This window comes from Neopelma chrysocephalum, unplaced genomic scaffold (genome assembly GCF_003984885.1).
Source record: "Neopelma chrysocephalum unplaced genomic scaffold, ASM398488v2 Primary Assembly neopelma1_92, whole genome shotgun sequence".
Taxonomy (NCBI): Eukaryota; Metazoa; Chordata; class Aves; order Passeriformes; family Pipridae; genus Neopelma; species Neopelma chrysocephalum.
The window spans coordinates 1,910,219-1,934,955 of NW_020897754.1; the positions used below are offsets into that span (position 1 = coordinate 1,910,219).

Sequence of the window (24,737 nt, forward strand, 5' to 3'; positions counted from 1 at the left end):
AAGGCCTGTAGATGCCCATACATATGGCAGCATGTAAACAGCATTTTCCACTTGTGTGTGTATGTGTGCACACACCTGGGAAACTTGTGGGGGTGGAGGACACATCTGCAAAAGGCTGTTTGAGAAGCAAAAAGGGAAAGTCTTTCAGGTAAATGATGGGATCTTCAACATTTAAATAAATGCATGAAAAAGAGTTTCTGTTAAATGTTCTAAAGACACGTATGTCTTAGGTCCATAGGAAAGACTGGAATCTGTATACTCACTTTTCCTAATACAGGTGTTACAAGTGTCTGAAACTTGTACTTAAGAATTACCCCCATCTTTTCATCTGGCAAAGTTCAGCACTGTGTCTTCTGTTCCCCTGACTCTGAATCACACTGTTGTATTTTATTCTGAAGTCCTATCATGCCAACTTTTTCCACTGCTAAAGATTTCTGTGTTAACAACAAGACCCTTTTAGAATTAAAAAACCCCACGAGATTGCTGCTGTGCAAGGTGAGTTCGATTTTCAATAAAATACTTCTTTTCTGGTCCCAGTCTCCACTTCTGACTGTCTTCAAATTCACAGGGCACAAACAAAGCCAGTGAATGCAGCTTTACCCAGGTTCTGTCTTTGTTTCCTCTCAGATGTACTTAAAGGTTTCTGTTGAGCTTTTCGAGGCAGGTGATGCCGACTCCCAGGGGCAGAATCCAGGGAATAACCAAAGGCAGAGTCAGGTGGAAAGTTTCTGTTTCAGTGCTGCTCTCAGGAAGAACCCACGTGTGTGGGCATATCTATCCCTGCCTTCATCAGGAGGCTGTGCTAAGGTTTTTCACTAAATACGGGTTGTAAAATATTCTCGAGCATGAGTCACTTTAAATTATAGTCCATGGATCCGAGGAAGTCACTGAGAAAATGGAGCAGGGGAAAAACACGAGATAGAGACAGACTGCGAGATTTATCTGTGGGATGTGGGTTTTTTGACAGCTAAACCAAATCCTTGCCTTCCTTGAAGGCTTGATATTAATGTCAGGGCAAAGAGGGCAGCAGACTCCTCTGGCTGACCCGAGCTGTGAGGGTGTTAAAGCTCTTCAGCACAAGCTGACAAAGACCTGAGCTCTGGGAGAAGGGAGCTGACATGATTTTCCGAAGCTGATCTTCTTTGAACCCTAATTTCTGTCAAAGAGTTATCATCACTGTCACAGTAAATGATACTTGCAGCACAAATGGCAATTAGCTAGAAGTAAATAGTAGAGCAGAAGTCTGCAGACTGGTTTTTAAGGTTGATGAGTTGAAAGTAATTTCAACACATTAATGCTAAGCGTGCTAAATCACAGTGTGCCATGGAAGAGGCAGTAATGTCATTTACCTGGAATCACCAGGAATTACAATAACGTGGAGGAGGGACGTGCTCTATCATTTCAAGTATGTGAGCGTATTACAGGAATCAATAACAGTTTGTCTGTCTGTTTTCTCCCATCAGATCTTCCATAAAACAAGTAACTTGTTTGTTTTTCGCTGTTTTAGGTAGCCTGCCCTATGAATACAAGATTGTGATAGCAGGAAATCATGAATTGACCTTTGACCAGGAATTCATGGCTGACTTAATCAAGCAGGACTTTTACTATTTCCCCTCTGTTTCTAAGCTGAAGCCAGAGAGCTATGAAAATGTACAGTCTCTTCTAACAAACTGCATCTATCTTCAAGACTCTGAAGTGACGGTGAGGGGATTCAGAATATATGGCTCCCCTTGGTAAGCAGGTTTTTAAGCATACCTAAAAATACTATTGTTGATTGCTGTCACATCAGGCCATTTTGTGTGCATCAGCTATGTTTGGATTGCTGTGGTAGGAAGAAAAGTAACACTCAGTTTGGTAAAGTTTGTGTAATTTTCTCCTAATGAATCATTCCTGTGACAAAATAATGTACTTTTCTGTGGGTATGGTTAACCAAATAATGATGGGGGAAAGATAAATGTGCTCTTCAAACTCTCAGCCGGGAGCATAGTCCATGTAGGGGGCTTTTGTGTCATAAAGTATGTTTTCTATCCTTGGCGAGTTTATCTAATTAGAGGTTAATTTTTATTGCAAGGGTACATCCTTTTGGCAATTTCTATCCTACAGATAATGTTGAATAGATAACTTGCAGGCGATAGATAATTTACAGGTAATATTTATGGTTAATGTGCAGACAATCTTTAAGGTTCATTCGTGTATACAGTAGTCATTTAACTTATTTCAGCATTTGTGAAGGCCTTTTTTAAAAAAAAATCCCTCAGAATCTTTCCTTTATAGAGTAATAGCTTTCCCCGAGGTAGAGTTGAGCTTCTAAAGTAAAAAAATCAGTGTATTTCATAGGTTTTGCTCTACTGCACAGTGATCACTTAGAACTCTTTGACAGTATCAGATTTTGGCTTCCTGACTTCCACCTTGGACCTTGTATGTGCTGCTTCTGTGTCTCTTCCTAATGATACATTACTCTGTGTTATTTCTGTTAACAGGACTGTAAATTGGGTCTTTTTTGAGCATTTGGTATACGTTTAAAATAAGTCAAACTGCATTTTAAAAGGCAGGTTTTGAAGGGAATCTGTTATTCTTCCTTTTAAAATCACATCAGGCTGAAATGTAGCAAACAAGTTGTCAAACCTGATGCATGTACCCCAATGTGAAGTTTCAGTGTGAATAAACTGTGAAATCTCTTGGATTTTTTTTTTTTTAATGAAAATTGGCGTTTTCCCATTTGGTTACTCGAGATGGGTGTTAATTTTCTCTAAGCTTATTATTCTACATGAAATAGTTTCCCTCTTAAATGCACCCTTTTCTCTCTCCCTCTCAGATCTCCAGATCCTTCTGTTTTTTCTTTTCAACCTCCCCACCTGCTGTGCTGTAGTTCACCTTCCTCTTGCATCTCCCCTGTATGCAGTCAATGTGCAGTTTACTTCATTTTCCAAATTATTTGGGAAGATATTAGATGGTATCAGTCCCAATATTAACTTCTGAGAAATGCCACTTGGCATCTTTTCCCATTTTGATGTTCAACTCTAAATACTGTAATTATGCTCTGTTTACAATATGTCTGGCAACTTCATATCTTCATTGCAGTGTTCATAACCAAGGCACCATATTTCCAGTGTCAGGAATAATTTTCCAAGGCACTAAAGTACCAAAAGTCTTATTAAAAGTCTAGAGAAATTAAATTAAAGCAAAACACTATCCATAAAGCAGCACTAAGTAGAGGCTAAAGGGAGCCATTTGAACTTTCTGTGTATGATTAGATCTGCAAAAATCTGTTGAGGAAACTTTTGTCCACCCACTAACCCATAAATAATGTTTCTGCAAAATCAGATCTGCCACATTCCCTTTGTGCACAAATTCTGTCACGCTGCACAAGTTGTCTGAGCTATCTGGCATGACCTGTTCTTCAAGGAAAAAAAAAGAGATTGCTTTCCTTTCCATCTTTTATGCAACTTCAGGTTATATCTCAACTTCCACAGTACATGTTTCACAGCGTTGCTAACTCATCTCCCACCCCCTTATGGTCCTGGAAGATGAGTGTTGCAAGGTCTTTTGAAGATATTTGCTTACTCCATATGGGAGAAAGTCTTGATGAAAGTCTTCCAGCCAAACTGGGAGATTTTTTTGCTTGCTGTAAGGCAATGCTGAATGAAGTTGCCATGCCAGCTGGTGACATGTCCAGTGGAAACATCAACACTGACAATAATAGCAGTAATAAGTGGCTTGTCATTAATCCATCAGAGCAGCAGATGCAGAAGTAGCAAAGTCCCATCAGCCAACCCACCAGCCAGAAAACTTGGGAAGAGAAGCAGCTATTTTGTGTGGGTTAAACTAGCTGTCTGCTAGATTTCAGGCTGTAGTACACGTCTGTGCCTGCTGATCACTACTGCTCTTCAGCATCTCTTTCTGTCCCTGTGCTTCATTCACCCTAAAAAGAGAGCTTTGTCACAGCCTCTCTGGGAAATCAGTTTCTTTCTACACTGTGGTAATGTAAGCTCTAAAAAACCACAGAAATTTGCTGAACTTTCCGCGGTGATTCTTTTTTTGCCCTCGCATTATGAAGCCAGTCCTTTAGAAAGTGCTTATGGGCGTAGTGAACACTTCAAAATTTAGAATTCTTTAAGATCTCAGAACTCAAAGCTAAATTTGAGTTGCCTGTCTAGTATCCTTAAGTAATTTTCTTTTCCTGCCTTTGAAAATACACATCTAGCTTTTTGAGTGGATTTGTTTAATTGAAGAACTCCAGATTACAGTTTAGGTCTGCTGTCCACACATGACATTTAGAAGGTGAGCTATCTGGAACCTAAAAGAGTGGGGCCCCAAATCCTGCCTCTCCATTTCTGGTTACAGTGCTGATCTTCATCCTTTTTATGAATAATTAGTGTTACTTTATCCTTTTTATAAATAATTAGAAGTTCAAGATGCATAAAACAGGTTAATCAATAGTTGCAAAGGACTTTGAGAACATTGGAGTAGGGTCTGAGTGAATGCCAACCAGCATTAACTTACTGTCTTTTGCCTGTAGCCATCTGCATTTTTATATATAACCTATAACACAAACACACACACACATATATTTATAACCTATATACACATTAGATTGTACTAATGTACTAAAATGTTCATGTTTTAGTTGCAAATTAAACCACGAGAGCTCTACTGGTTTGCATAACATGTCAGTCTCTAAGGTCTTTTAAATATGTACCATTTGTGTGTGGTTAAATATTTTTAATAGCACTTGGGTATTTTGTCCACTATTATTATCTAAAACTCAGTGGTTATTTTTAATTGCACAGAAGAAATGGGACACTGTTTTGTCTCAGAAACCAGTTCTCTGACTCTCCTGGGATTCAAAGGCAAGATTTCAAGTGCCAGATCGAGCCTCTACTCACTCACAAAAATTTAACAGTCTTAAATGTTAATTATGCAAGTCTTGTCATTGAGCAGCCATTTGGAAATGCAAGTTTGCAATGCACTAAAGCAGCTACTTAGGAATTAGTATTTGCTACACTGGTATCTTGGACCACAAATTATCAGTATAGATGATAAGGAAAAGAAGTATAATAACTTAGAAGGTTGGAAGGGACCACAGTGGGTCATGTGGCCCCATCTCCTTTCAGGATCACCTCCCAGACCTGCTGGGAATGCTCTTCCTAATGCATTTCCTTTTAGTGTAGCTCTTTTGGGTCTTTTCCAATCAGGACACCCTGATTTGTATATTTTTTGTAGCAGGAAGATGCCCCTCTGGTTTCATCCCAGCAAAATCCAGCCCATATTCACAGACCTAGAACAAATCTTGTGTAGAAATTAGCTGTAGTTGCTGTGAATGTGAAACAGAAGACTTTAGTTCCTCAGAACCACTTATTGTAAAATGGAAAAGCAGCGGTTGGGAAGTACTTTTAAACACCCTTGTTTGTTCTGAACTGCTATGAGAAAAGTCAAGCAGATAGACTAGCCAATATAATTATGTATAATAATTCAATATAATGTTATTTTGGGCTGCTAAGCCTTCCCAAAGATGAAACCATTTTCCAGAGGGGTTTCATTTATTTTTCAGTAAGAGAAAAAAATGGTAACACAGAAGTACAAATAAAGCAAGCAGGGACGCCAGAGAGGTGGCAGAGGATCCATCCTTTAGGTGCTTACAAGACTTGGCTGGACAGTTATGGCTCACCAGATCTGGTGGTGGTGAGTGGTAGGTTGGACTGAAGGTCTCCAAAAGTCCCTTTTGAGAAATGTTTCCGTGATTCTGTCAGTCCCACCGTGGAGTAGAATGAGGTGTCAGGGTTGTCACCTGAAATGACAGGTCTCAACGAAGGCCTTACAATTTAGGGAGCTTTGCTGTTGATATCAAACTCACTGCAAGCAGTAGATGGTCCTCACAGGTGGTTCAGAAGTCAGGAAGTTGAGGGAATTGTGAACCTGGGTTTGAAGCAGAAGGTCATTTCTGCATCATCAGACAGGTTTCTGTGTTATCTCTGTGATAACATCATTCGTGAAACCATATTAGTACATGATTAGTGAGTATTTCAGTTATAGATTTTCAGCCTTCTGTTGTAGTTCTTAACCCCACAACATGTTTTTATCTTGCAGGTAAGTGTTTTAGTGTTAGCTGCAGTTGGATTGGAGGCAGACTATACCATCCACGTTTGTTTCTGCGCTGCTAGAGATTTTTAATTGCACAATTACACACTGTTTTTGCACAAAAAAACCCCGATGCAATCAGTGCACAAGATCTGCTGTGCTTGCTGAATGAGTCAAGTGTATATTATTCCTTTTACAACCAACATTCAGAATTGCCATATAAAAATAAATGCCTAGAAAGGTGCATGTGCTTTTATGTATCAACATGAGAACACATCTCTGAGGTTCATACTCAGGTGTGGGATCCTGAGTGTTGCCACCTCTGCTGTAAAAGGCTCCAGTAATTCACTCTGCCTTGCCGTGTGTTTTTTTCCCTTTGGGTTTTTTACAGCTCAGTGAATAATTTGTCTCTCTGTTCACCTGTTTTGTGCAGTAATTAATGATAAGACCTAAACACTAATGAACTGCCCCCTGATCAATAATCAGAAGCTCTTTGTATCTGGCAGAGCTTATAGTGTCTGTTCCTCCAATGTCTGATGTTGCACCCCTGCCTCAGATTTATGGAAGAGATGTGCATCTGCTCTGATCTTGGGAAAAATGGCAAGAATTCCAGGGACTTTTTCTACTGGGAGGTGGATTGTTGTGCATTAGCAACGGGATAAGACACATTTTACTTGATAGAGCAAGAGAAATGCAAGTGGCAGTAGCCACTGAATTTCCACAATCCTTCTAAGAACTGTACACAACTGCAGGAAAAACTTTGGTCCTCCTGCTTCCAAACAGCCATACAAGGGGGCAGGAGAGCATTTTATCTTTTCCAGCACTTTTTTTCATTTTCCACCGTGTGGGAAAGGAAAGGACAATCAAAGCCCTCTTGCAAACATGTGACAATTTCATTATTCTAAATGACATATTGGCCTGGCTAGCTTAAAGAAGCCTCTTAGGATGAGATTGCCTCCAGACTCATTAGCCAGATGGTGGATTTTTACTTGGCTTTGATTATCTGGAGGGCTCTATCCCTGTGAAACAGAACCTCATTTTTCTTTTCGCAGAATTAGAATTTTTTTCTAGTGTCTATGTATTCTCATTTCCTCCCTCATTCTTTTGTTAAAGGCCTTCTGGAACTCCAGAAAGTTTCATTTCCCAGTCAGGGAAGATGGCAGAGCAAATATTAATATCAGCCTAGAGTGGCATTTGTGACCATTTTCCCTGCAGTGACAGGTGCCTGGGCTGGACTCTGGGGTTTTTGTAGCTTCTCTCCTTATTTTTGTCCCACACAGACTCCAGACCTCCCAAGGTCTCCATTTCAGCCCCTTCCTCCTCCATTTTCTCAAGAAAAGCTGTAATAGCCTCTTTCATTCCTCACTGAACTCAGTTTCCATCAGTAAAATAATGTGGCAGAGATTTATAGATTCATTCCACAAGAGGGACACGCTTTGGTTTTGCCAGTGATGAATCACTTCATGTTTATTTTCCCAGACCTGGTAGAAATCTTTACAGTCATTGAGGTGAACATCAATTAAAATGAAACCGTATTAAAATAAAATATTGATTTAATTTAATATAATATACCTCCCAAGTTGGGAGCAGCAGTGCAGGGTGTTATACTTGTTCTACTGTGGGTTTCACTCCCTGTAAAATTCACACAAAATAAGAACTTCTACCTCAAAGTGACCGCTCTGATCCTTTTTTTTATGCCCCCTTTCAATCTGCAAAAGCCCCCTATTCAGTATCTTGCACATGACAAAAATACAGAGAGACTCAAAGTTTGTGTTACTGGACAAAACCATACTAGAAGTTTTTCTAAGTAAAATACCTGATCGTCTTATGTTCTCTTCTTTCTGCACCCTCACTCTGTTAGAAGATAAAAACACAAATAACCAAGGTGCACTTGCTTCTGTACAGTTGTCTGAGGCAATTAAATACCCCTCTAAAATTCTTGCAAACTTCAGATTAGGTAGATTTTAGAGCAGGTGACTTGTTTTGATATCTGGCTCTGTCAGTGCTACAGTTTTTTATGGATAGATGCAGAAATCCTGGATGTGGACGTATTGGAGAATGCTTGGATTTGATTGCTCATAAATGTGTTTTAAAAATGGTGGGTGTTGCCTGATTATTAAAATTGGGAACTATTTGGAGCTTTTTTAATTAGTGGCTTTAAGGCAGGCAATAGAAGTGAGTAAATGACCACCTAAATTAGGTAGACTGAGGTGGTCCTTGAAGAAATGAAAGTCACGAGTGGGAATAATAGACTCCCCTCATTATTTGGAATTGAGGCATCTCGAGTTTCAGATATTTTTGAGGGAAATTTGGCATCTGAAACCTGCCTGATGTGGCTGCATTACTAGGGTTAGAAAGCTGAGGGTGTTTCATTTCAGGCATTCAAAGGTAGGTAAGTTGTGACATGTGTAAGAAATGGCAGCATGTTCAGAAGAGAGAAAGCAAAGTTCATCATCCAGTAAAAATATATTAATTATCAGCCTGAGGCACATAGATACTGTTTAATTGTATTTTAACGGAGTGCTGGAGTGGTATTTTTATTTCCTCTTTCATACTTACAGGAAACCATTTTCCATTTTGGAAGTGCTGCTTCTAAAAACACTTAAAAACCACAATGCACTGTAGTTTAGTTTGCAGCATATGGAAGATCATAAGCATGGGTTTTCCTGCAAAATGATTTTGATCTATGAAGTTCAGCTGTTCAGGGAAAGTGGTGGGGAGAGCTGAATGATGCTGAACTCCTGATGTGTGAAAGGTTTTCCAGAGGCAGAAAGTGAGATTTAAGGGTGCATCATTCTGGCTCTTTTAGCATCAGGAACAGATCACTGGATCATTTTTCTCCCTTTCTCTCTTTTTTTTTTTTGCTAAAATTGGTGCATTTGATGTAATAAATTTGTCTTGGAAAGTGGTGGGGGTTTTTTTGCATGACTTGGGAATATAGAAAGTGTGAATCTCAGTCAGCAGATATTGGGTATACAGGTGCTTTTGTGAGCAATCATACTGAATCCAGGAGAGGCCTCTTTAATGAATGTTTCCGTACAAATTAAGTGACTGCAATGAATTGGCAAGAATCATTAACATTGCTTTAAAAAAGTGTGTGAAACAACATAAAAATATCTCAACTCCAGGTGAATTTTCTATACCATGTTGAGGGAATATAGGTGTTATTAACTAATAAACTCTGCAATAGGTATGAGAATGGAGAATGTAGATTGAACTACACCTATTGTAGTCCATAAATATCATCCCAGTCAAACCAGTGCAATAAATCCTACTTATTTGCCACTCCTGAGAAATTTGATTTTACCATTTCCCAGGATATTTTTTTTAAAGTCACAGCAGTTTAGAATATCCTTTTTTTTTCTTTTCCTGTTAACGAACGTTCCAGAAAATGTTTTCTATGAGATAAAATTTCTTCCCAACATTGCCTGAGGCTGAGGAGTCTGGAACAGCTCAATCCTAGAGGAGTCACAATAGAGGAAAATCAGTAAATTAGACACCTTCTGGTTACTTTTGTGTGTGAGGGATCTGGATCAGTTCTCTAACACATTTCACAGTGACCTCTTGCAGGGGGATCTGAAGCAGTAAATGAATCCAAGAGTGCTTTGCATCCACTTTGCAGTTGTGTTCCTCCACTATGTCCTATGAGTACACGTGTGCTGAATATAGACCACAAATTATGTTGATTTCAACGCAACATTTTTGGGACAATCCAGTTTCTTGCAACATTCTGTGGCTTTATATTTCTGTGTGTGAGTGGGGATTTGCATTTATTTGCTTTGCAATGTTTCTCACTTTAGTTAAATTTGAGAGCAGTTGGAAAATGTATTGCTTTGGTTTAATTAGCTTGGTAGGAAAAAAGTTCCTTTCTTGGGCAGTAATTATTAGTTGTGCATTATTAGAAGGAAGTAGTTCACATTGAGTTACTTAGCAGAAATAATTGAATCCTCTGATCCAGTAAACTAGCTCACTTTGGATTCAGCTGGTTTTTAATTTAAGACCTGTAGAAGAGGAGACCTGTAATCTCACTACAGGGAATTGGCTTCACTTTCCTGCAGTTCATAAACCACAAGAGTGAAATTGCAATCCCCCACAGCAGTTCTCTCTTTATTTGTTGCGTTTGCTTGAAAGTTTAATTTTATGAGACAGAGCTGATTTTAAAGTTTCAAGTGCTTTTTGTTGTTGTTGTTTTGGTGCTTCCCCCCCCCCTTTTTTTTTCTTTCTGCCCTGAACAAAAGGACTCCCAGCTCTATCTGTAGTCTGGTGTGTAGTCTCAGACAGGAGCAATTTCGGGATGTTTCAAAGATGTAAACACAGTTGGGTACTTCCATGAGCCCTTTGGCGACATTCCAAGAGAAACACAAATAGCTGGCTGGTTTGGAGCGGATCTACACGGAGCTGATTCTCAGCTGGAGTAACTTGGCAGGGCTCCACCAGCTTTTGAGCCATTTACACCTGGTGAGAATCAGCCTCTCGACTTCACAGCAGCTTGAATATCTGCATTTTACCCCGGGTTTTTACACAGCTACTCCATCAAGAAGGGGATGGTGACTTTGCATTGTGCTCCACTTGAAAAACTGTAAATAGAACCACCAGCACAGGAACTCATTGCAACACAGCTGCCTGAGCTCCTTCTCTTTTCCCTGACCAGATCTTAAGAGGAAAAAGTAATTTACCACTTGTTGGGAAACTGTTTAACATCAGAACACTTCCTTTGGAACTGCTGTTCGTAAATTATTTTATTCAATAAATTAGCATTGTTTAAAAGGAATTAAAATGAGGATTTTCTTCACTGCTAAGAAAGTAAACTGGAGCCAATCATTGACTTTTTTAGGTTGGGAAAGGCTTCCAAGATCCCTGTGCTTGTCTTTCAGCTCAGGGGGCTGAGGACAACTGGTCTGACTGTTTAACACAGAGGCAAAGAAGTCATTGAGTACCTCAGCCTTTTCCCCATTCCTTGTTCTCATCCAATAAAGGATGGAGATCCTCCTTGGCCATCCTTTCAATCCTGATGTATTTATAGAAACATTTTTTATTGTCTTTTAAAGCAGTAGTTAGATTAAGTTCTACCTGGGCTTTGGCCCTTCTAATTTTTTCCCTGCACAACCTCTCAACATCCTCGTAGTCCTGATTGGCTTCTTCCAAAGGCCGTAAACTCCCATTTTTTTCCTGAGTCCAGACAAAGCTCTCCCAATATTACAACACAGGGGTGCAATTGTATGTGTCAGATATTTCCAATTATGTAATTTACATCAGATAAGTAGATTTTTTTTTCTAGGTATCTCAGAGTCCTGGCTAGCTGAGGGAGCATCCAGGATTAAACCTGTACCTTTTTGATATAAAAAGCTGTATGGAAGTTGGTTTCCACCACTGTGGACTGAATTTAGGACTGCAGGAAAGCATGAATTTGGAACTTTGCTTGGATTTTGTTCACTTCAGGTAGACACATGGCCTATGAAGTGTCAGCGTGTGCTTTTTCAAAAAAGAAGTAAGTTCGTCTGTTGCTAAATTGAAAACATTAAAATAATACACTTCATGCATATATGCACACATGTTGTATTAATTTATTACTCTTGGAAGCATTTTCATGCTTGTTTAACTCAAAATGGCTAGGAATTTTTTGAGTAAAAAAAAACAAAGGTAAAATAATAAAAAGGAAGGAAAATGGGAGAAGAACTGGCAGCCAGTTAGTCCATATGGCCTAATTACTCCTGGTATTTGGAGAAAAGAATGTAATCCTGGTAAGTTACTAAACTGAGAAGTGGCTACTGTGAGGGCCTTTTTTATTGATTCTCAGTGCACCTTTTACATATCCTATATTTTAGTCATGTTTCATCTAGGAGAGTCCCTCCTTGTAAAAAAAAAAGACCCCACAAGTGTAGCATCTCCATTTGAAGGGATATTCCATCTCCTCAGGCAGCAAACCTCTTGTTCTTGGGGGACTCCAGGAAACACTGGAGTGGGAAGTGTGGGAGAACATTCTTTTTTCTTTAGCTGCCTGGTCATCTGACAGTGAATAACCATAAAGATGTCCTGCACAGATGGGCCTCAGATTATTTTTCCTTACAGGTTGGCCCATTCATGGCAAGTTTTACATTTAAAATGAGACTGAAAGTCTGTACAGTTCTACATCTGTACCCTCAGCACTGAATCTTTTGACTAATTATTTCAAATTAGCTTTTACCTTTTCTTTGTTTTGGTTATTTTATTATTTAAAAAAAAAATCAGATGGGATATTATGATGTGCTTTCCAGCAGAATGAGATAAACTATTTACATTTGGAGTTGGTGTGTTTTAAATTCAGTCTTTCATTAAATTTTCTCCTTACCTGGTACCTTCTTGTTTTCTTGTTACGAAGATAAAGGAGATTTCATTTCATTTTTCATTGTTTTATAACAGATTAATGTTTAGAAATATTGGTTCCTATTAGTCACAGCTCATTCTTTCTTCTTTCCAGTCAGAGATGTATGAAATCCTTTCCTAAACAAAAGAGGAATGATTTCATCAGCTCAAATTGCAAAAGAAATAATTAATGACAAAAGGACCACACTTTTGATTTTTATCCTCCTTTCCTTTTGTGAAAACAATAATTAAATTTGATTCAGAGTTTCAAGAGTGACAACCTTGGATGCAAAGCAAGCAAGGCACAAACTCAGCAGACTTCCCTCCCCATGGAAGGAATGTTGCCTGTGGTGGCCAGGAGAGTGAGAGAGGATTTGAATTTAATGGAATGAGATGAGTTTGCATTTATTAATTATAAGTATAAGGCCTTAGACTTCATTAAAAAAGACCTGGTTCCAATGTTAGGAATGAATGAATTTAAGTTTCTTTGTATTCTTTTTGTACACTGCTTTCATACTTGGTCTCTAAAATCACACCACCCTTGTCTCTCTGACACGGAAGTTAATCATAATATAAATCTCCTCATGCTCCTCAAAACCTCTGAAACCTGTTTTCCTTTAGGTCTCAGTTGTGCTGTTGGCTCAGATGGCAAGATGTTGAATAATATTTCAAAGCCCATCAGCAAACAATGCCCTCCTAATTATTCTTAGCACCGGTGACCTGAGAGCTGCTTTTGTCCCTGCCTGCTTTGGATGGTCCTCTTGTGTGAGGAAGAAAAGACAGAAAGATGAGTGTTATTTCACAAGTACTTTAGATGTTGAAATGGCCAATAACCCACTGAAAAAAAGGAAGAAAAAAAGGTTTTGTGAATCTTGGAGAGAAAGTAGAGTTAAAAGCAACTCAGTAAACTAGTTAGTTAATTACTGACGGAAGGCTAAAAAGGCAAAATTGAGTAAATTCAGCTAAGTTCAGGTGATAGGGAATGTAAAATATGAACACCTGAAGAATGTGAACAGCAGGCAGATAAGTAGGGTACATATTGCATATAGTGCTGCATCCCCTTGTTCACAGGAGTGTAGCTATTTATAATAGTAAGAAGAATGTAGGAAACTGTAGAAATTAGGATGTACAATGATCTGCACATTGTGGTTTAATCCTGCATTTTTTGCTACTAATCAAGGTAATGGAGAATCAAATTTCAGTCTCTCATTGCTTGTAATAGAAAAATCTATGTACGCTGATAGTTCCCCCCATCAAGTGTCCTTTTTTTTGTGCGTGTGTGTGTCTGCTGAGCAGATTGAGGTGGTTTGAGAATGGAAAACCTTCAGTTTTCAGGTAAATGACAGATGAAATCTGTGTAGTGCATCACCCTTTCCGGTAGATCACATGTAAAACCAAGTTATGTCCCATTTAAATGACAAAAGAATTCTTGGACTGCATGTTGGCTCTTTCCAGTAGTAGCTGAATAAAAGAAAAAAAAAGAACCTAATAAGTAATTAAAGTGGTAATATGTTTGACCATTATTTTTTTAGTGTGACTTTTTTCTGTTACTATTGTAACAGAAGTGATCCTTTCAAAGACAACTAAAGTGCTAATGATAGCTAAGAAGGTCATTTCTAGGAGGTTAAACTGGTTTAATTAGAATTTATGAGAAGGTTACTAGAAGAGTGCAGAGAGATGTTAAGGGGTTAACCTATAAGAGATTACATTGTAGTCAGTGTTCTGTTAAAGTTTGAATTAATTTTTCCCATGGGTTTTTCACATTCTAATTTTCAACTAAATGAGACATCTGTTTCAGAAAAGGAAAATTTGCTATGGTTGTCATAGCAACTATCATTCTGTAAGAAAATTATTCCAATGGTTACTTTAGAACAGAAAGATAGAAATTCAGTACATAAAGCAACATCCGATTGCTCCCACAAACTCGGATAATTCAGCCCTTTTTGTGTGGTAGATTATTTTACCTGAAAAAACTTGTTCACATGTTTTTAACATGAGGTTAATTGTGCTGTAAACAAATTCACTTCTGATGCATTTCCCCCTAGAGTCTTATATGTAGACAAGCATTATTCTTATAAAAATAATAATACTATTGAATTTCAGTAGTGTGTGGAGACACTCAAGCTGTTTGCTTTAAGAATATAAGACCTAAATCAGAGTACATTTCTGCAGGAGTGCTTCACTTCAGAGGTGAGAGACATTAATGATGTATGTCCTAAATTGCCAAATAAATTTTTCTTGGTGGTTTGTTGTTTTTGTTTTTTTTTTTTTGAAAACAGCAGATTTTTTTCTTGTAGAACATACACGACAATATTTCCTTTGTTAAATGTAAAATATTATTGAAACATAAATTATGAAAATATTTTACTTTTCCTGAGTAATCTCTAAGCAGGAATGCAGAAATTCAGTGCTTGACATGAAGAATTCAACTTTGCTTTCAGGTTCCATCAGAAATGGAAATTCTAGACCAAGTTGTCTTCGTGTGATATCCAGGTCACAGACTTGTTAGTGGGTATTAGAGAAGATTGGGAGTTTTTTTCCTTACTCAGAAACTTTGATGGCTATTTCGCAATAAATTTTCAGAAGAAGGGACTTGGAGATTTATAAAATCCCTGCGTGCTTATAAAGATGGTTTTGCTTTGGGGGCACTGAAGTGTGTGATTTGTCTTTCTTCCCTCAGCTGTGAAGCATGCCAGCATCCTCCGCTCAATCCTTTCTTGGACTTTGGGTGTATTTTTTTGCCAGAAATATTCCAGACATTTCTTTCCCATCTCGTGATTGTCACAAAAAGACAGCATAATGGCAAATCACACAAGTTGTAACATCTCCCCCTCACAAAAGAACAGCTCCAGCATGAATAACTTACCAGCCCCGCTCGGCTGCAGGCACCACAAAGGGAGCGAGGGAGGGAGGCACGGGGGAAAGTGCTGCTTGTCTTAATAAGCAGATCATGCCTATTCATAAGGGGAAATGGGCTTTTCACAGAGTGGCCCTGTAGTGTGGTCCTGGTAGAGGAAGCAGAGCCTCCCCCAGCAGCTGAATTTGTGGTCATTCGAATTTCAGCGGGGCTGAGCTGACTCATGGCGAGACCTGTGTGACAGTCGTGGTTATTTCTCTTTATAAACGCTTCCTTGTGTTCTTCAAATAATTATTCTGTGGGGGTTTGACCTTTTCTTCTTGGGAAAAGTCGGTCTTTCCCCTCGGTTTGTTTCTCGGGGCTGGTTCTGCTGGGGGACGATCCTGTCACGGAATCACAGAATATTCTGAGTTGGAAGGGACCCACAAAGTGGGTCCAACTCTTAAGTGACTGGCCCACACAGGGATCGAACCCACAACCTTGGCATTATTAGCACCCTTCTCTTACCAATTTATCTAATCTACCTAACCTATGTAATATCTCCTTATCTAATAAGCCTACCCATGCCCAGCAGCACCAGGGTGAGCGATGGGTGGGAGCAGGGACACGTATCCACTGTCAGTGGCTTTAAAAACATGATTTACTGTGCTGACACTCCTTTTGCCTCCTGTTTGCCCTTGCAAATATTTTCTGTCCGTGAGATTTTGCTCCTGGAAAACGTGCTCTGGGGCTACAGACAATTTGCCAAACAGTGGAGTATTTTCATCTGGGTGAAGAAAGATTCTTGGCGTGTAAGGTGTGGAATGCAATCCCAAGGCTGGAGAGGATGGAGAGTTTAGAAAACGCCTGACTACTGTGTATTTTTATAAAGCCTCCCACTTCTGTAATACCCAAGCACCCCACAAACTTCAGTTTATTTATTCTCAGGGCATTCCTGTGTGATAGAAATATTCCTGTCCTGTCAGTGGTGAGCTGAGTGTACAGAGGGGCTGCTCAAGCTCCACAGGCCGGGATTTGGCTCTGTGTGACAGTGTCACTGCAGAGTGAGCCAGGTACTGGAATCCCAGGATTGTTTAGGTTGGAAAAGACCTTTAAGAGAACTGAGCCATAAACCTAACACTGCTAAACCATGTCCCCAAGTGCCACATCTACACAGCTTTTAAATAACTCCAGGGATGGTGCCTCAGCCACTGCCTGTTCCAGGGCTTGACCCATCAGTGAAGAATTTTTCCCTAATATCCAATCTAAACCTCCCCTGGTTCAACTTGAGGCTGTTTCCTCTTGTCCTATTGCTTGTTATCTGGGAGAAGAGGCTGATACCCACCTGGTTACAACCTCTCAGGAAATTTTAGAGGGATAAGGTCTCCCCTGAGCCTCCTGTCCAGACCATGATTTACCACCCAGCAGCAGGAAGGTGAGAAGTCACGTGCCTGTGAGCCAGGTGCTGTTCCTCCTCTGAGGAAAGGCTGCCAGGAGTTGAACAGGTAACCAGAAAAATGAGATTTTGTAGCCCTGATGTGTCTTTTTCTTAGCCAGGTGCCTTGGTCTGAGCAACATGACTCAGAACAAGATTTCTGCCTCATTGCTAGTGCTGTTAACATCTCTTCTTCACACACCTTCTTCACCTCCCTCCCTTCTCACAGCTTCTGGAGGCTGGGATATATTTCTGGTCCCAGTGGTAGATGTACAAGGTTTCACTTTTTTGTTGGTTTTTTTTCCTTAGACAGCTCTTTCTCCAGACCTTGGTTATCCAGGGCATGTGATGAAGAGCTAGATGAGCTGAGGACACAGAAAGCCTTTCAGTCATCGATAGTTGAGGCTCTTTTTGTCTGTGGAAGAAAAGCAGCCTATTCATTGTTCTTCAAATATTGGCGTGGCCAGAAGATGTCTGTCAAAAGATTATAAAATCTCCAACCTAAAACTAACCCCTCAATTTTATGACCTAGAATTGGAGCCTAGTCAGCAAGACGTAATTTGACATTGTGATATAATTGGTGTGAAATACAGTTTTTTTAATCAATGGGATAGCAAGATGTGGATAAATTGTGTTCTGACTGGCAGTGTTACAGTCCCGCTGCTCCACGATGAGCTGCTCCATAAATATGGCTTAAAAAATGTAAATGCCTGTCTGATAAGAAATCCTGAATATGGAAAGTCTTACTTAAAAGCAAGTCAACACACCAGAGGACAGAAGAAATTTATGTGTGAGAGAAGCAGCAGCATTCTTGTTCTGATGGGATGCATCCAATTAGGGAAACAAAGCAGCACAGAGGATGTCTCTGACTTTGGAGCGGGATCTGTCACTGTGCCAGGGGCTGTCCTTGCCCAGCTGGTCACAGGATAAGGGCCAAATGCTACGGGAGCCAATGTGAGACATAATTCACATGTAGGTGTCTTGAGACACGTGTTCTAAATGTTGTGGGAGTCAGCAGGATGATCCACACATGGAGATCTTGGTATCCAGGTCTTGTAAGTAGTCAGAGGAAAACTGTGAATATTTTACTGTCTGCTGAAAGTGGTAAAGACTGCACTGATTTGCCATACAAGCTAAATAATGCTGGTGGTATGGAAAGAGGGGTTTACTGTGCACACAAAGAAGAAAATGAATGCTGTTTGTGTCTTCAAATTCCACGCTGGTGGAGAGGCAATCTCAGTGTTTTAATTAGATAACCAGTACATGGAAGTAGCACTGAAGACATTCTCCTCCTCTCTTGGCAGGCAACCTTGGTTTTATGGCTGGGGCTTTAATCTTCCACGAGGCCAAGCACTATTAGAGAAATGGAACCTTATTCCAGATGGAATAGATATTCTTATAACACATGGACCACCTCTCGGTAAGAAAATACGAGTGCTCTTAGCTGTGTGTTTGGGACGATTGTGCAGTAACTGTTGGCTCTCCTTAGAAGCAGAGTGCAATCCTGACTGGAAAATAGTCAAAAGTAACATGCATACTGATTTCAGCAGCACCAGGACTTCAGCTCATGATTGCCTATGATACCTGTGCTCAATGGTAGGGAATTAAATAATGGCTTGAAAAATAAAACCTTAGCACATAAAGCCTTAAGGAGCTTTATAAATAAGCAGGGGCTCATTTACCTGTGCATCTGTCTAATCTGCCAGTGGTGAAATTACTATATTGAAAGCATGAAGCCTGCTTGAAGAGAAATGCAGGATTAGGATCTTGGTTTATATCACTTTAACAAGTACCCAGAATCTGTATTTTTCCTCCCCATGCTGACTTGATGAACCTTCTGCCTCACAAACCCAAATGCTGCCATAGTTTGCCTGTTCTTTGGACAGCATGGGTGGGTTGCTTATCTGTAGTACAGTCTGGCAACATGAGCAGATCAAAAAGAAATAGTTTTGCATGTGTGTTTTCCAAATATCAATAGGGGTGATATAAAAGCCACAAGAGATTTCTTGTATTCCTAGAAAATTGTGAAATTACCTTTGTAATAGAGATAATGTAATGACATAAACTTGCCCAGTAAAGGCTTAAGGCTGTTTTTGATGAATTTAACATCTAGCAATCTGTATTTAATGTGACTGTGTGTTTAACTCTCACTGTACTTAAGTGTTCTGCTGAGTGCTTCGTGTGAAATGAAGGCAGTTGGTTTCTTTAAACCTTTAGTCTCCCCAGTTTCCTGACCCCAAAACCCTCTTGTCTTCCACCCTTTCTTCCCTTTCAGAGCTTGGAGGAGAAAGTGTCTTAAAGGTTTGTGTTTTGTTTTCTTTAGAAAGACGTGTTTGCATTCCCCTGCTCACTAATCCTGGGGGAAGTACCTCTTTGTGAGGGTAGTTTCTCACAGTAGGGGTTCTGTTTTGATACTTCACTGAAGTGGAGTCTCATGCCATGGACTGATTTTAATATGGACCTGTGTCATGGATGTCAGAAATTAACTGTTTAGACCCAGAGGTGTCAGCTCCAAAGTTTGGCAGAAGCTTCTTCAGCACTTCCAGAATTGTTTTTTAAATTCTGTAAAAAAATGTAAAATTCTGTAAAAAAAATCTCCAACCCTCAGCTGATCCAAAGATTCACTTGAAATCCAGTGCTGGAAAGTGGAGAGAGGGGTTCACACCACCCAGCTTCAACCACCTTGATAATTTAGCCACCAGGCCTCTCCAGTAGCCTCTGGGACCAGCAGAGGGAGGAGAACCTCTGCAGAGATTCTCTTCCCTCACTCATCAGATGTACTTTAATGATACATTTAATAATTGAAAAGTAATTTAATAATTATAGCAATTCTGAGGAAGAGCCGCCCATCTCCACTGATTGCAATGGAATAATGTGAATTTCCCTCCATCTCCATGTCTCAGTATTTGCTCCTTTTTTTTTTTTTAATTCTTAATCTTCTACCATCCTCCAAGAATTTTCTATTTTTTTAAAGTTCCTGTTTCTTTGTCTCTCTCTTACTGATGCATTAATAGATGGCTCAGGCACAGAACCCATCAGCTGTTGCTCTCCCTGACACCCAGGGCAACAAATATATGACACTTAAAAGAAATTAGAACTCTGCCTAACATAGGGAACCTCCTCATTGTGTAGCTCTGTCCACAGACATTTTGGGAGACAGGATCCTCCTTGACCCTCCCAGCCAATTATTTTAACCAGAAGGCTGATTATTGTTGTTCTGATCTTGGGCAGCATCATTAGAGCTGTTTCTGATGATCATAAATAGCAATCAGTCCTCTTGCAAATTCTGTTTTTTCCTCCAGCAGGGCTGCCTAAATTCTGTCCATCATCCGTTTTTCTGTGCTGCTTTCTCATTCCCTCACTTCAAGAGTATGCATCCTTCTAAACTAATTAATACATTATTCCATAGATTTTAAATTGTGTGATTTAGATGCAGAAGCACCAGTTAATGGATTTTGTTTCTCAGTTAGTAACAAAAACCTGAGTAATTTTTTTTCTTCTATTTTTGAGTAGTGCTTTGGGATGAAACCCCCAGCATAAGAAAACAAAGGTTAAAACAGCTATTATTGACCATTTCAATAGTAACCTGTTAATTACTAATAAAGAGATGCCATATATTTCACAGTTTACGAAATACAATGTTTATGATTATTGTATCAGTGCTAATGCTTGTTTCCATATCAGCATATTTCTGTCACTTTTATGTATAGTATAACTTTTAAAGTATTTTCCCTGATTCCTAAAGATCTGCATTTGTGTTTCTTTTCTTTCTGTTCCAAAAGTTCACTTTTCTTTTCTTTGTTTTTAATTTAATTTCACCTTTAAGTCTTCATTTGCAGCTGTCTGCTTGATTGTCTGTGACAAAGATTTATACTTTCCTGACAGCTGCAGAAACCTGTTTCAAGTAACCAAACATTAAAAAAACCCTAAGATGAACTCTAATTGTTAGCTAGGTGTAATCAATTATTCTTAGTTTGTGTAGTCAGGTGTACATAATAAGCTGCAAACATATGGGAAGGCTTCAGAAGGGTGATAATGCATGTAAACAAAAACATGTTCAACATAAATAATGCTTAATTTAATGGAGAAGTTAATTTTATGGATTTTTGTTTGTGAAGTTTTTGAAGTGGAAACACTTTTGGCTTTGTGTTCTCCACAGACGTTTTGACAATTAACTGTTTCAAATCACTGAAGTAACAAAACTTGTGGTTATAAGATGTTTATTCTGAAAAAAAAACCCCATGACTGGATTCCAGAGGAGTTGCTAGCTGCACTTTAACATCTTAAATACTTCTTGTTTCCTGCAGTGAATTTTGACCTGCTGTGAGTGACTGGTGAATTCAGCAGAACGTTGCTCTGCTCTGCCTGTAATTCAGGGGGGCTTCCTCTTTGTCCACCCCCCTCACAGGTGCCAAGCAGGGGAAGGTACAAATCTGAATGAATTAAGAGTCTTTGACCATAATCAGAACTTCCTCTTTTTGGCACTTAGGACTCTGCATTCCCAATTTCTTTCTGGAAACTGGACTTAGCTCTCTAACTATGACACAAGGGCAAACTCTGGCCATTTTCATAAAACCCCACAGTGTACTTTGAGCACTGCCAGTTTTCAAGCAGTGGCAGCCAAAGAGATATTTCTCAATGTGTGAACCTACCCTGAAGCTCTAGCAAATCTGTGAGCTTTTCCAGGAGCTTGAATACCACAGTTCTAGGCTTTTAAGCCAGTTGGTTGCTGCTTAGCCATGCTTGAGCAGACATCAAAAGGAAACCTGTGAAAACCAGGTTCAGGCTCTGTAACTCTGGGCTAAAGGCACAATATATTCACAGGGCTGCAGCAATCCATGAGACACAAAGCTATGACAGGCACACAGGGAAAATGCCAGAACAACAGAATAAAACCAGGAAGATTTTATCTTTTTAGTTTTCCAAATTTGAGCCCAGTGACAGTGGCAGAACAATAGAAAGAAATCAGACTGGTTATTGCAAACCCTCTAATACAGCAACATCCTTCTTATAGTACTACTTTGAAGGAAAACATGAGACTTCAGTTGGCAGTAAACATCCCCCTGCAGTATTTTTAGACAAAGAAGCAAGTTGGTGTAACATTTCTGTCTGTATTCATATAAAATACATGTTTTTCACCCGATCTTTGTGCAAGTAAATATAGCACTTAAATACATCTGCTGCAAAAGACCTGAGTTTCTCTTCCTGTCCATAAATTTAGGCAAGTGGGGCTTGCTGTGCCATGAATTGGTTAAACCAGTTCTGCCTGAGGATGTTATTTTTTGGGCACACAGAAAGTTCCTCACCTGAGTTCCACTACTCTAGGATTCAATGTGATATAGTTTTATTAACACAGATTCCATTTTTAATTAACACAGATTCCATTACATCAGTCAAGGTGTTCCATTTTAAAAAAGTGGATCCCAGGACTAAATGTTCATTTAGGTTGTCTGGAGACTCACTTTGGACTTACTGCTCTTTAGACCTCACCCTCTTCAAGGAAGAAAAATGAGTAAAACATTGAGTTTTCCCATTTGCAGCAGTGCAAAAAATGCATTAATTGCAGTGATTTTTTTTAATTCCTTGAAAAACAACTGGTAAGGATTATCATACTTCATTTTATCCAGATGAGCTTTTATAGTTTTCCTTGAGTATTTTTCTTTCCTTCCTCTTCTATTTACCAACACAGTTTTTTCCATGTCAGTTCTTCTGGGGCTGCTTGTGAAAAGCCATGAAATCTCAGAAATGCTGTGGACCAGCACAGCTGCAGATTACCTGTCTCCTTTTAAAAGCTTTCCCTTCTTTTCCAAAGGTTTTCTAGACTGGGTTCCTAAGAAAATGCAACGGGTAGGATGTGTTGAGCTGCTGAACACGGTCCAGAGACGAATACAGCCAAGGCTTCACGTTTTTGGACATATCCATGAAGGTCAGAACACATTTCTTTCCATGTATGTTTAGAAACCACCAACACAGAAGGTTTAACTAGCATTTTCAAACTCGAATATCTGAACTTCTAGAATTCAGGTACATATTTAGCTGCATATATAGAGATGATATTGGCTGATACCCACATTTCAATATTTGTACTTCAGCTTCTCTTTCAGTTTCTACATCTACGAAACAGGGTGATGCTTCCTTCACAGGGAGGATTACTGTGAATTTTAAAATAAGAACACAAGCCCAGTAGTTACTAAATATTAGGAGTGATGGATTGTATTTTCCTCAGCTGAATCTGTGATTTAAGATAATTCATGTAAGCTCTCTGTGTTGCAGTTTCTGTGTTTCTGAAATGGGTAGGAATGCTTTGAGAGGTGCTTGTGAGGCTTAAGCTTCAAGCTTGTACAATAAAGGGCGTGTATGAAGTTGGAATCAAGAGGGATGTCACCACTGCCTTGTGTAGGAGTTCCAAGATATTTATTGATGCATTTAGCTGCTTTGGCAGGGGAAACATTTGGTGCCCAAATGAAACAAAGCAGTTCTCTTGACTATTTGATATTTAGCTGGGAAAAAAATTAGTTCCCTTCACATAAGTAGGTAAATGGTGCCAAAAATGCTCTGCTGAAGTTGGTGACAGGAGGAGTGCATCTCCAGGCAAAGGGAGAGGTAGATGCTGTCTGCCCTGTTCACATATCAAGGATTTCAAGCAGTGCCCCCAGAAGAAGAAACCACTGGGCTGTACAAAAGGTAACCCACTGGCATGTAACTGTTCATTATCAGCTGCTTAGTCCTTGGCAATATTAACTTACTGGCAGGAGAAGGTGCTACCCTACTGCCAGATTTCTGCTTCTGGGCCTGCTCCAGCCTTGGATGTAGGATCTCTGTAGGTCTCACCAGGGCAGAAATGGAAAAACTGGAGTAGCTGGCATCCTGGTTTTGAGAAGAAACGTGTCCCTTCCCAAGAAATCCCATCCTGGCTTGCTGCTGGGGGCTTTCACCCCGCATTAGAAGGGACATTGCTGAGAGGGTGTGCTGGTGTAAAATTAAAGGAGAAGATGTTCAGATCATTGTTTTACAGCTCAGGGATTAGGTCCATTCTCCTCTGTGGTGTTCTGCTAATGCCTGGTTAATGTCCTAAGTGCTGTTAAATCACAGAGTAAACAATGATGCTTTTAGAGCATCTTTGACATTCCAACCAGAAGAGCTGGTGAATACAGTTCAAACTCATCACCATTTCAGAAACTGTGAGCCAAGTGGGTTGCAGGGGATCCAAGCAAACAGCAAGCCATGAAGCTTCAGGCAGGTAAACAAAATCACATCTGCTAAAACCAAGCCCAACTTTGGCTCTCAAGGGAAGAGAATGGCACCTCCCTAGAATGGGAAAACTCGTGAAATAATGTAGTTGGCACAGTAGGTATTGAAGCACAGAAAGAAGGTACTCTTCTTGTTAACCATCACAATTTAGAGAAAACAAGAACTGCGTAGCCTGTTTTGCAGTGGGATGCTGAATCTCTGCAGAGGAGAATTCCCTTTGCAGGCAGCATGTGCAAACGAAGCTGCACTTTGTAGAGAGAATTCATGATTTGAACAGATGAGTTCTTCCTCTGAGTGAGCAAAGCTACATCTGCAGCAGTCATTTACTGAACATCTGGGGGGAAGGGATGCTTAGAAGAGATGTTTCTTCCCTATTCCCCCTCTGCACTGCCGTGTCTGCCAAAAAAATACCTCTGCACATGAGTTTCCTGCTGATGGACCCATGGAAGTGACAAGCAGCGTGGCAGGGACTAAAATCCTGGTTTTCCCATCACAACCAATCCTTGGCTGAGGTCATGCCAAGGAAACTCTGCTGGCAGTAGGACAGGAGTGAAAGCCATAGCATTAGGAATCTTCCAGCAAATCTTCAGATGTGTAGCCAAGAAGACACAAAGTCCCAGCAGCAATGCTCACTCTGTGTTTTACACAGACCAATTCTTCTGTGGCAAACCAGAAACTGGCTTAAAGAAATGTCTGTGACAGGAACCTGACGGAGTTTTCTTCCCTCCCTAGTCCCTAATTATAGTGTGGTTTTTCCATGGGGAGTCTAGGAGGCCCTGCATTATTCAGGGTATT

The 24,737-nt window shown here is 39.8% G+C and overlaps 1 protein-coding gene across 4 annotated transcripts in view; it reads left to right on the plus strand.

Annotated features, from left to right (window-relative positions):
- The window catches only part of MPPED1 (metallophosphoesterase domain containing 1), a 58,739-nt gene that overhangs the window by 29,941 nt on the left and 4,061 nt on the right, over positions 1-24,737 (plus strand). For all 4 annotated transcript variants that reach the window (XM_027693547.1, XM_027693545.1, XM_027693548.1 and 1 more), the window contains exons 4-6: positions 1,508-1,733; positions 17,996-18,111; positions 22,504-22,617. In XM_027693547.1, the coding sequence (XP_027549348.1) occupies positions 1,508-1,733; positions 17,996-18,111; positions 22,504-22,617 (456 nt within the window). The remainder of the gene's footprint in view (positions 1-1,507; positions 1,734-17,995; positions 18,112-22,503; positions 22,618-24,737) is intronic.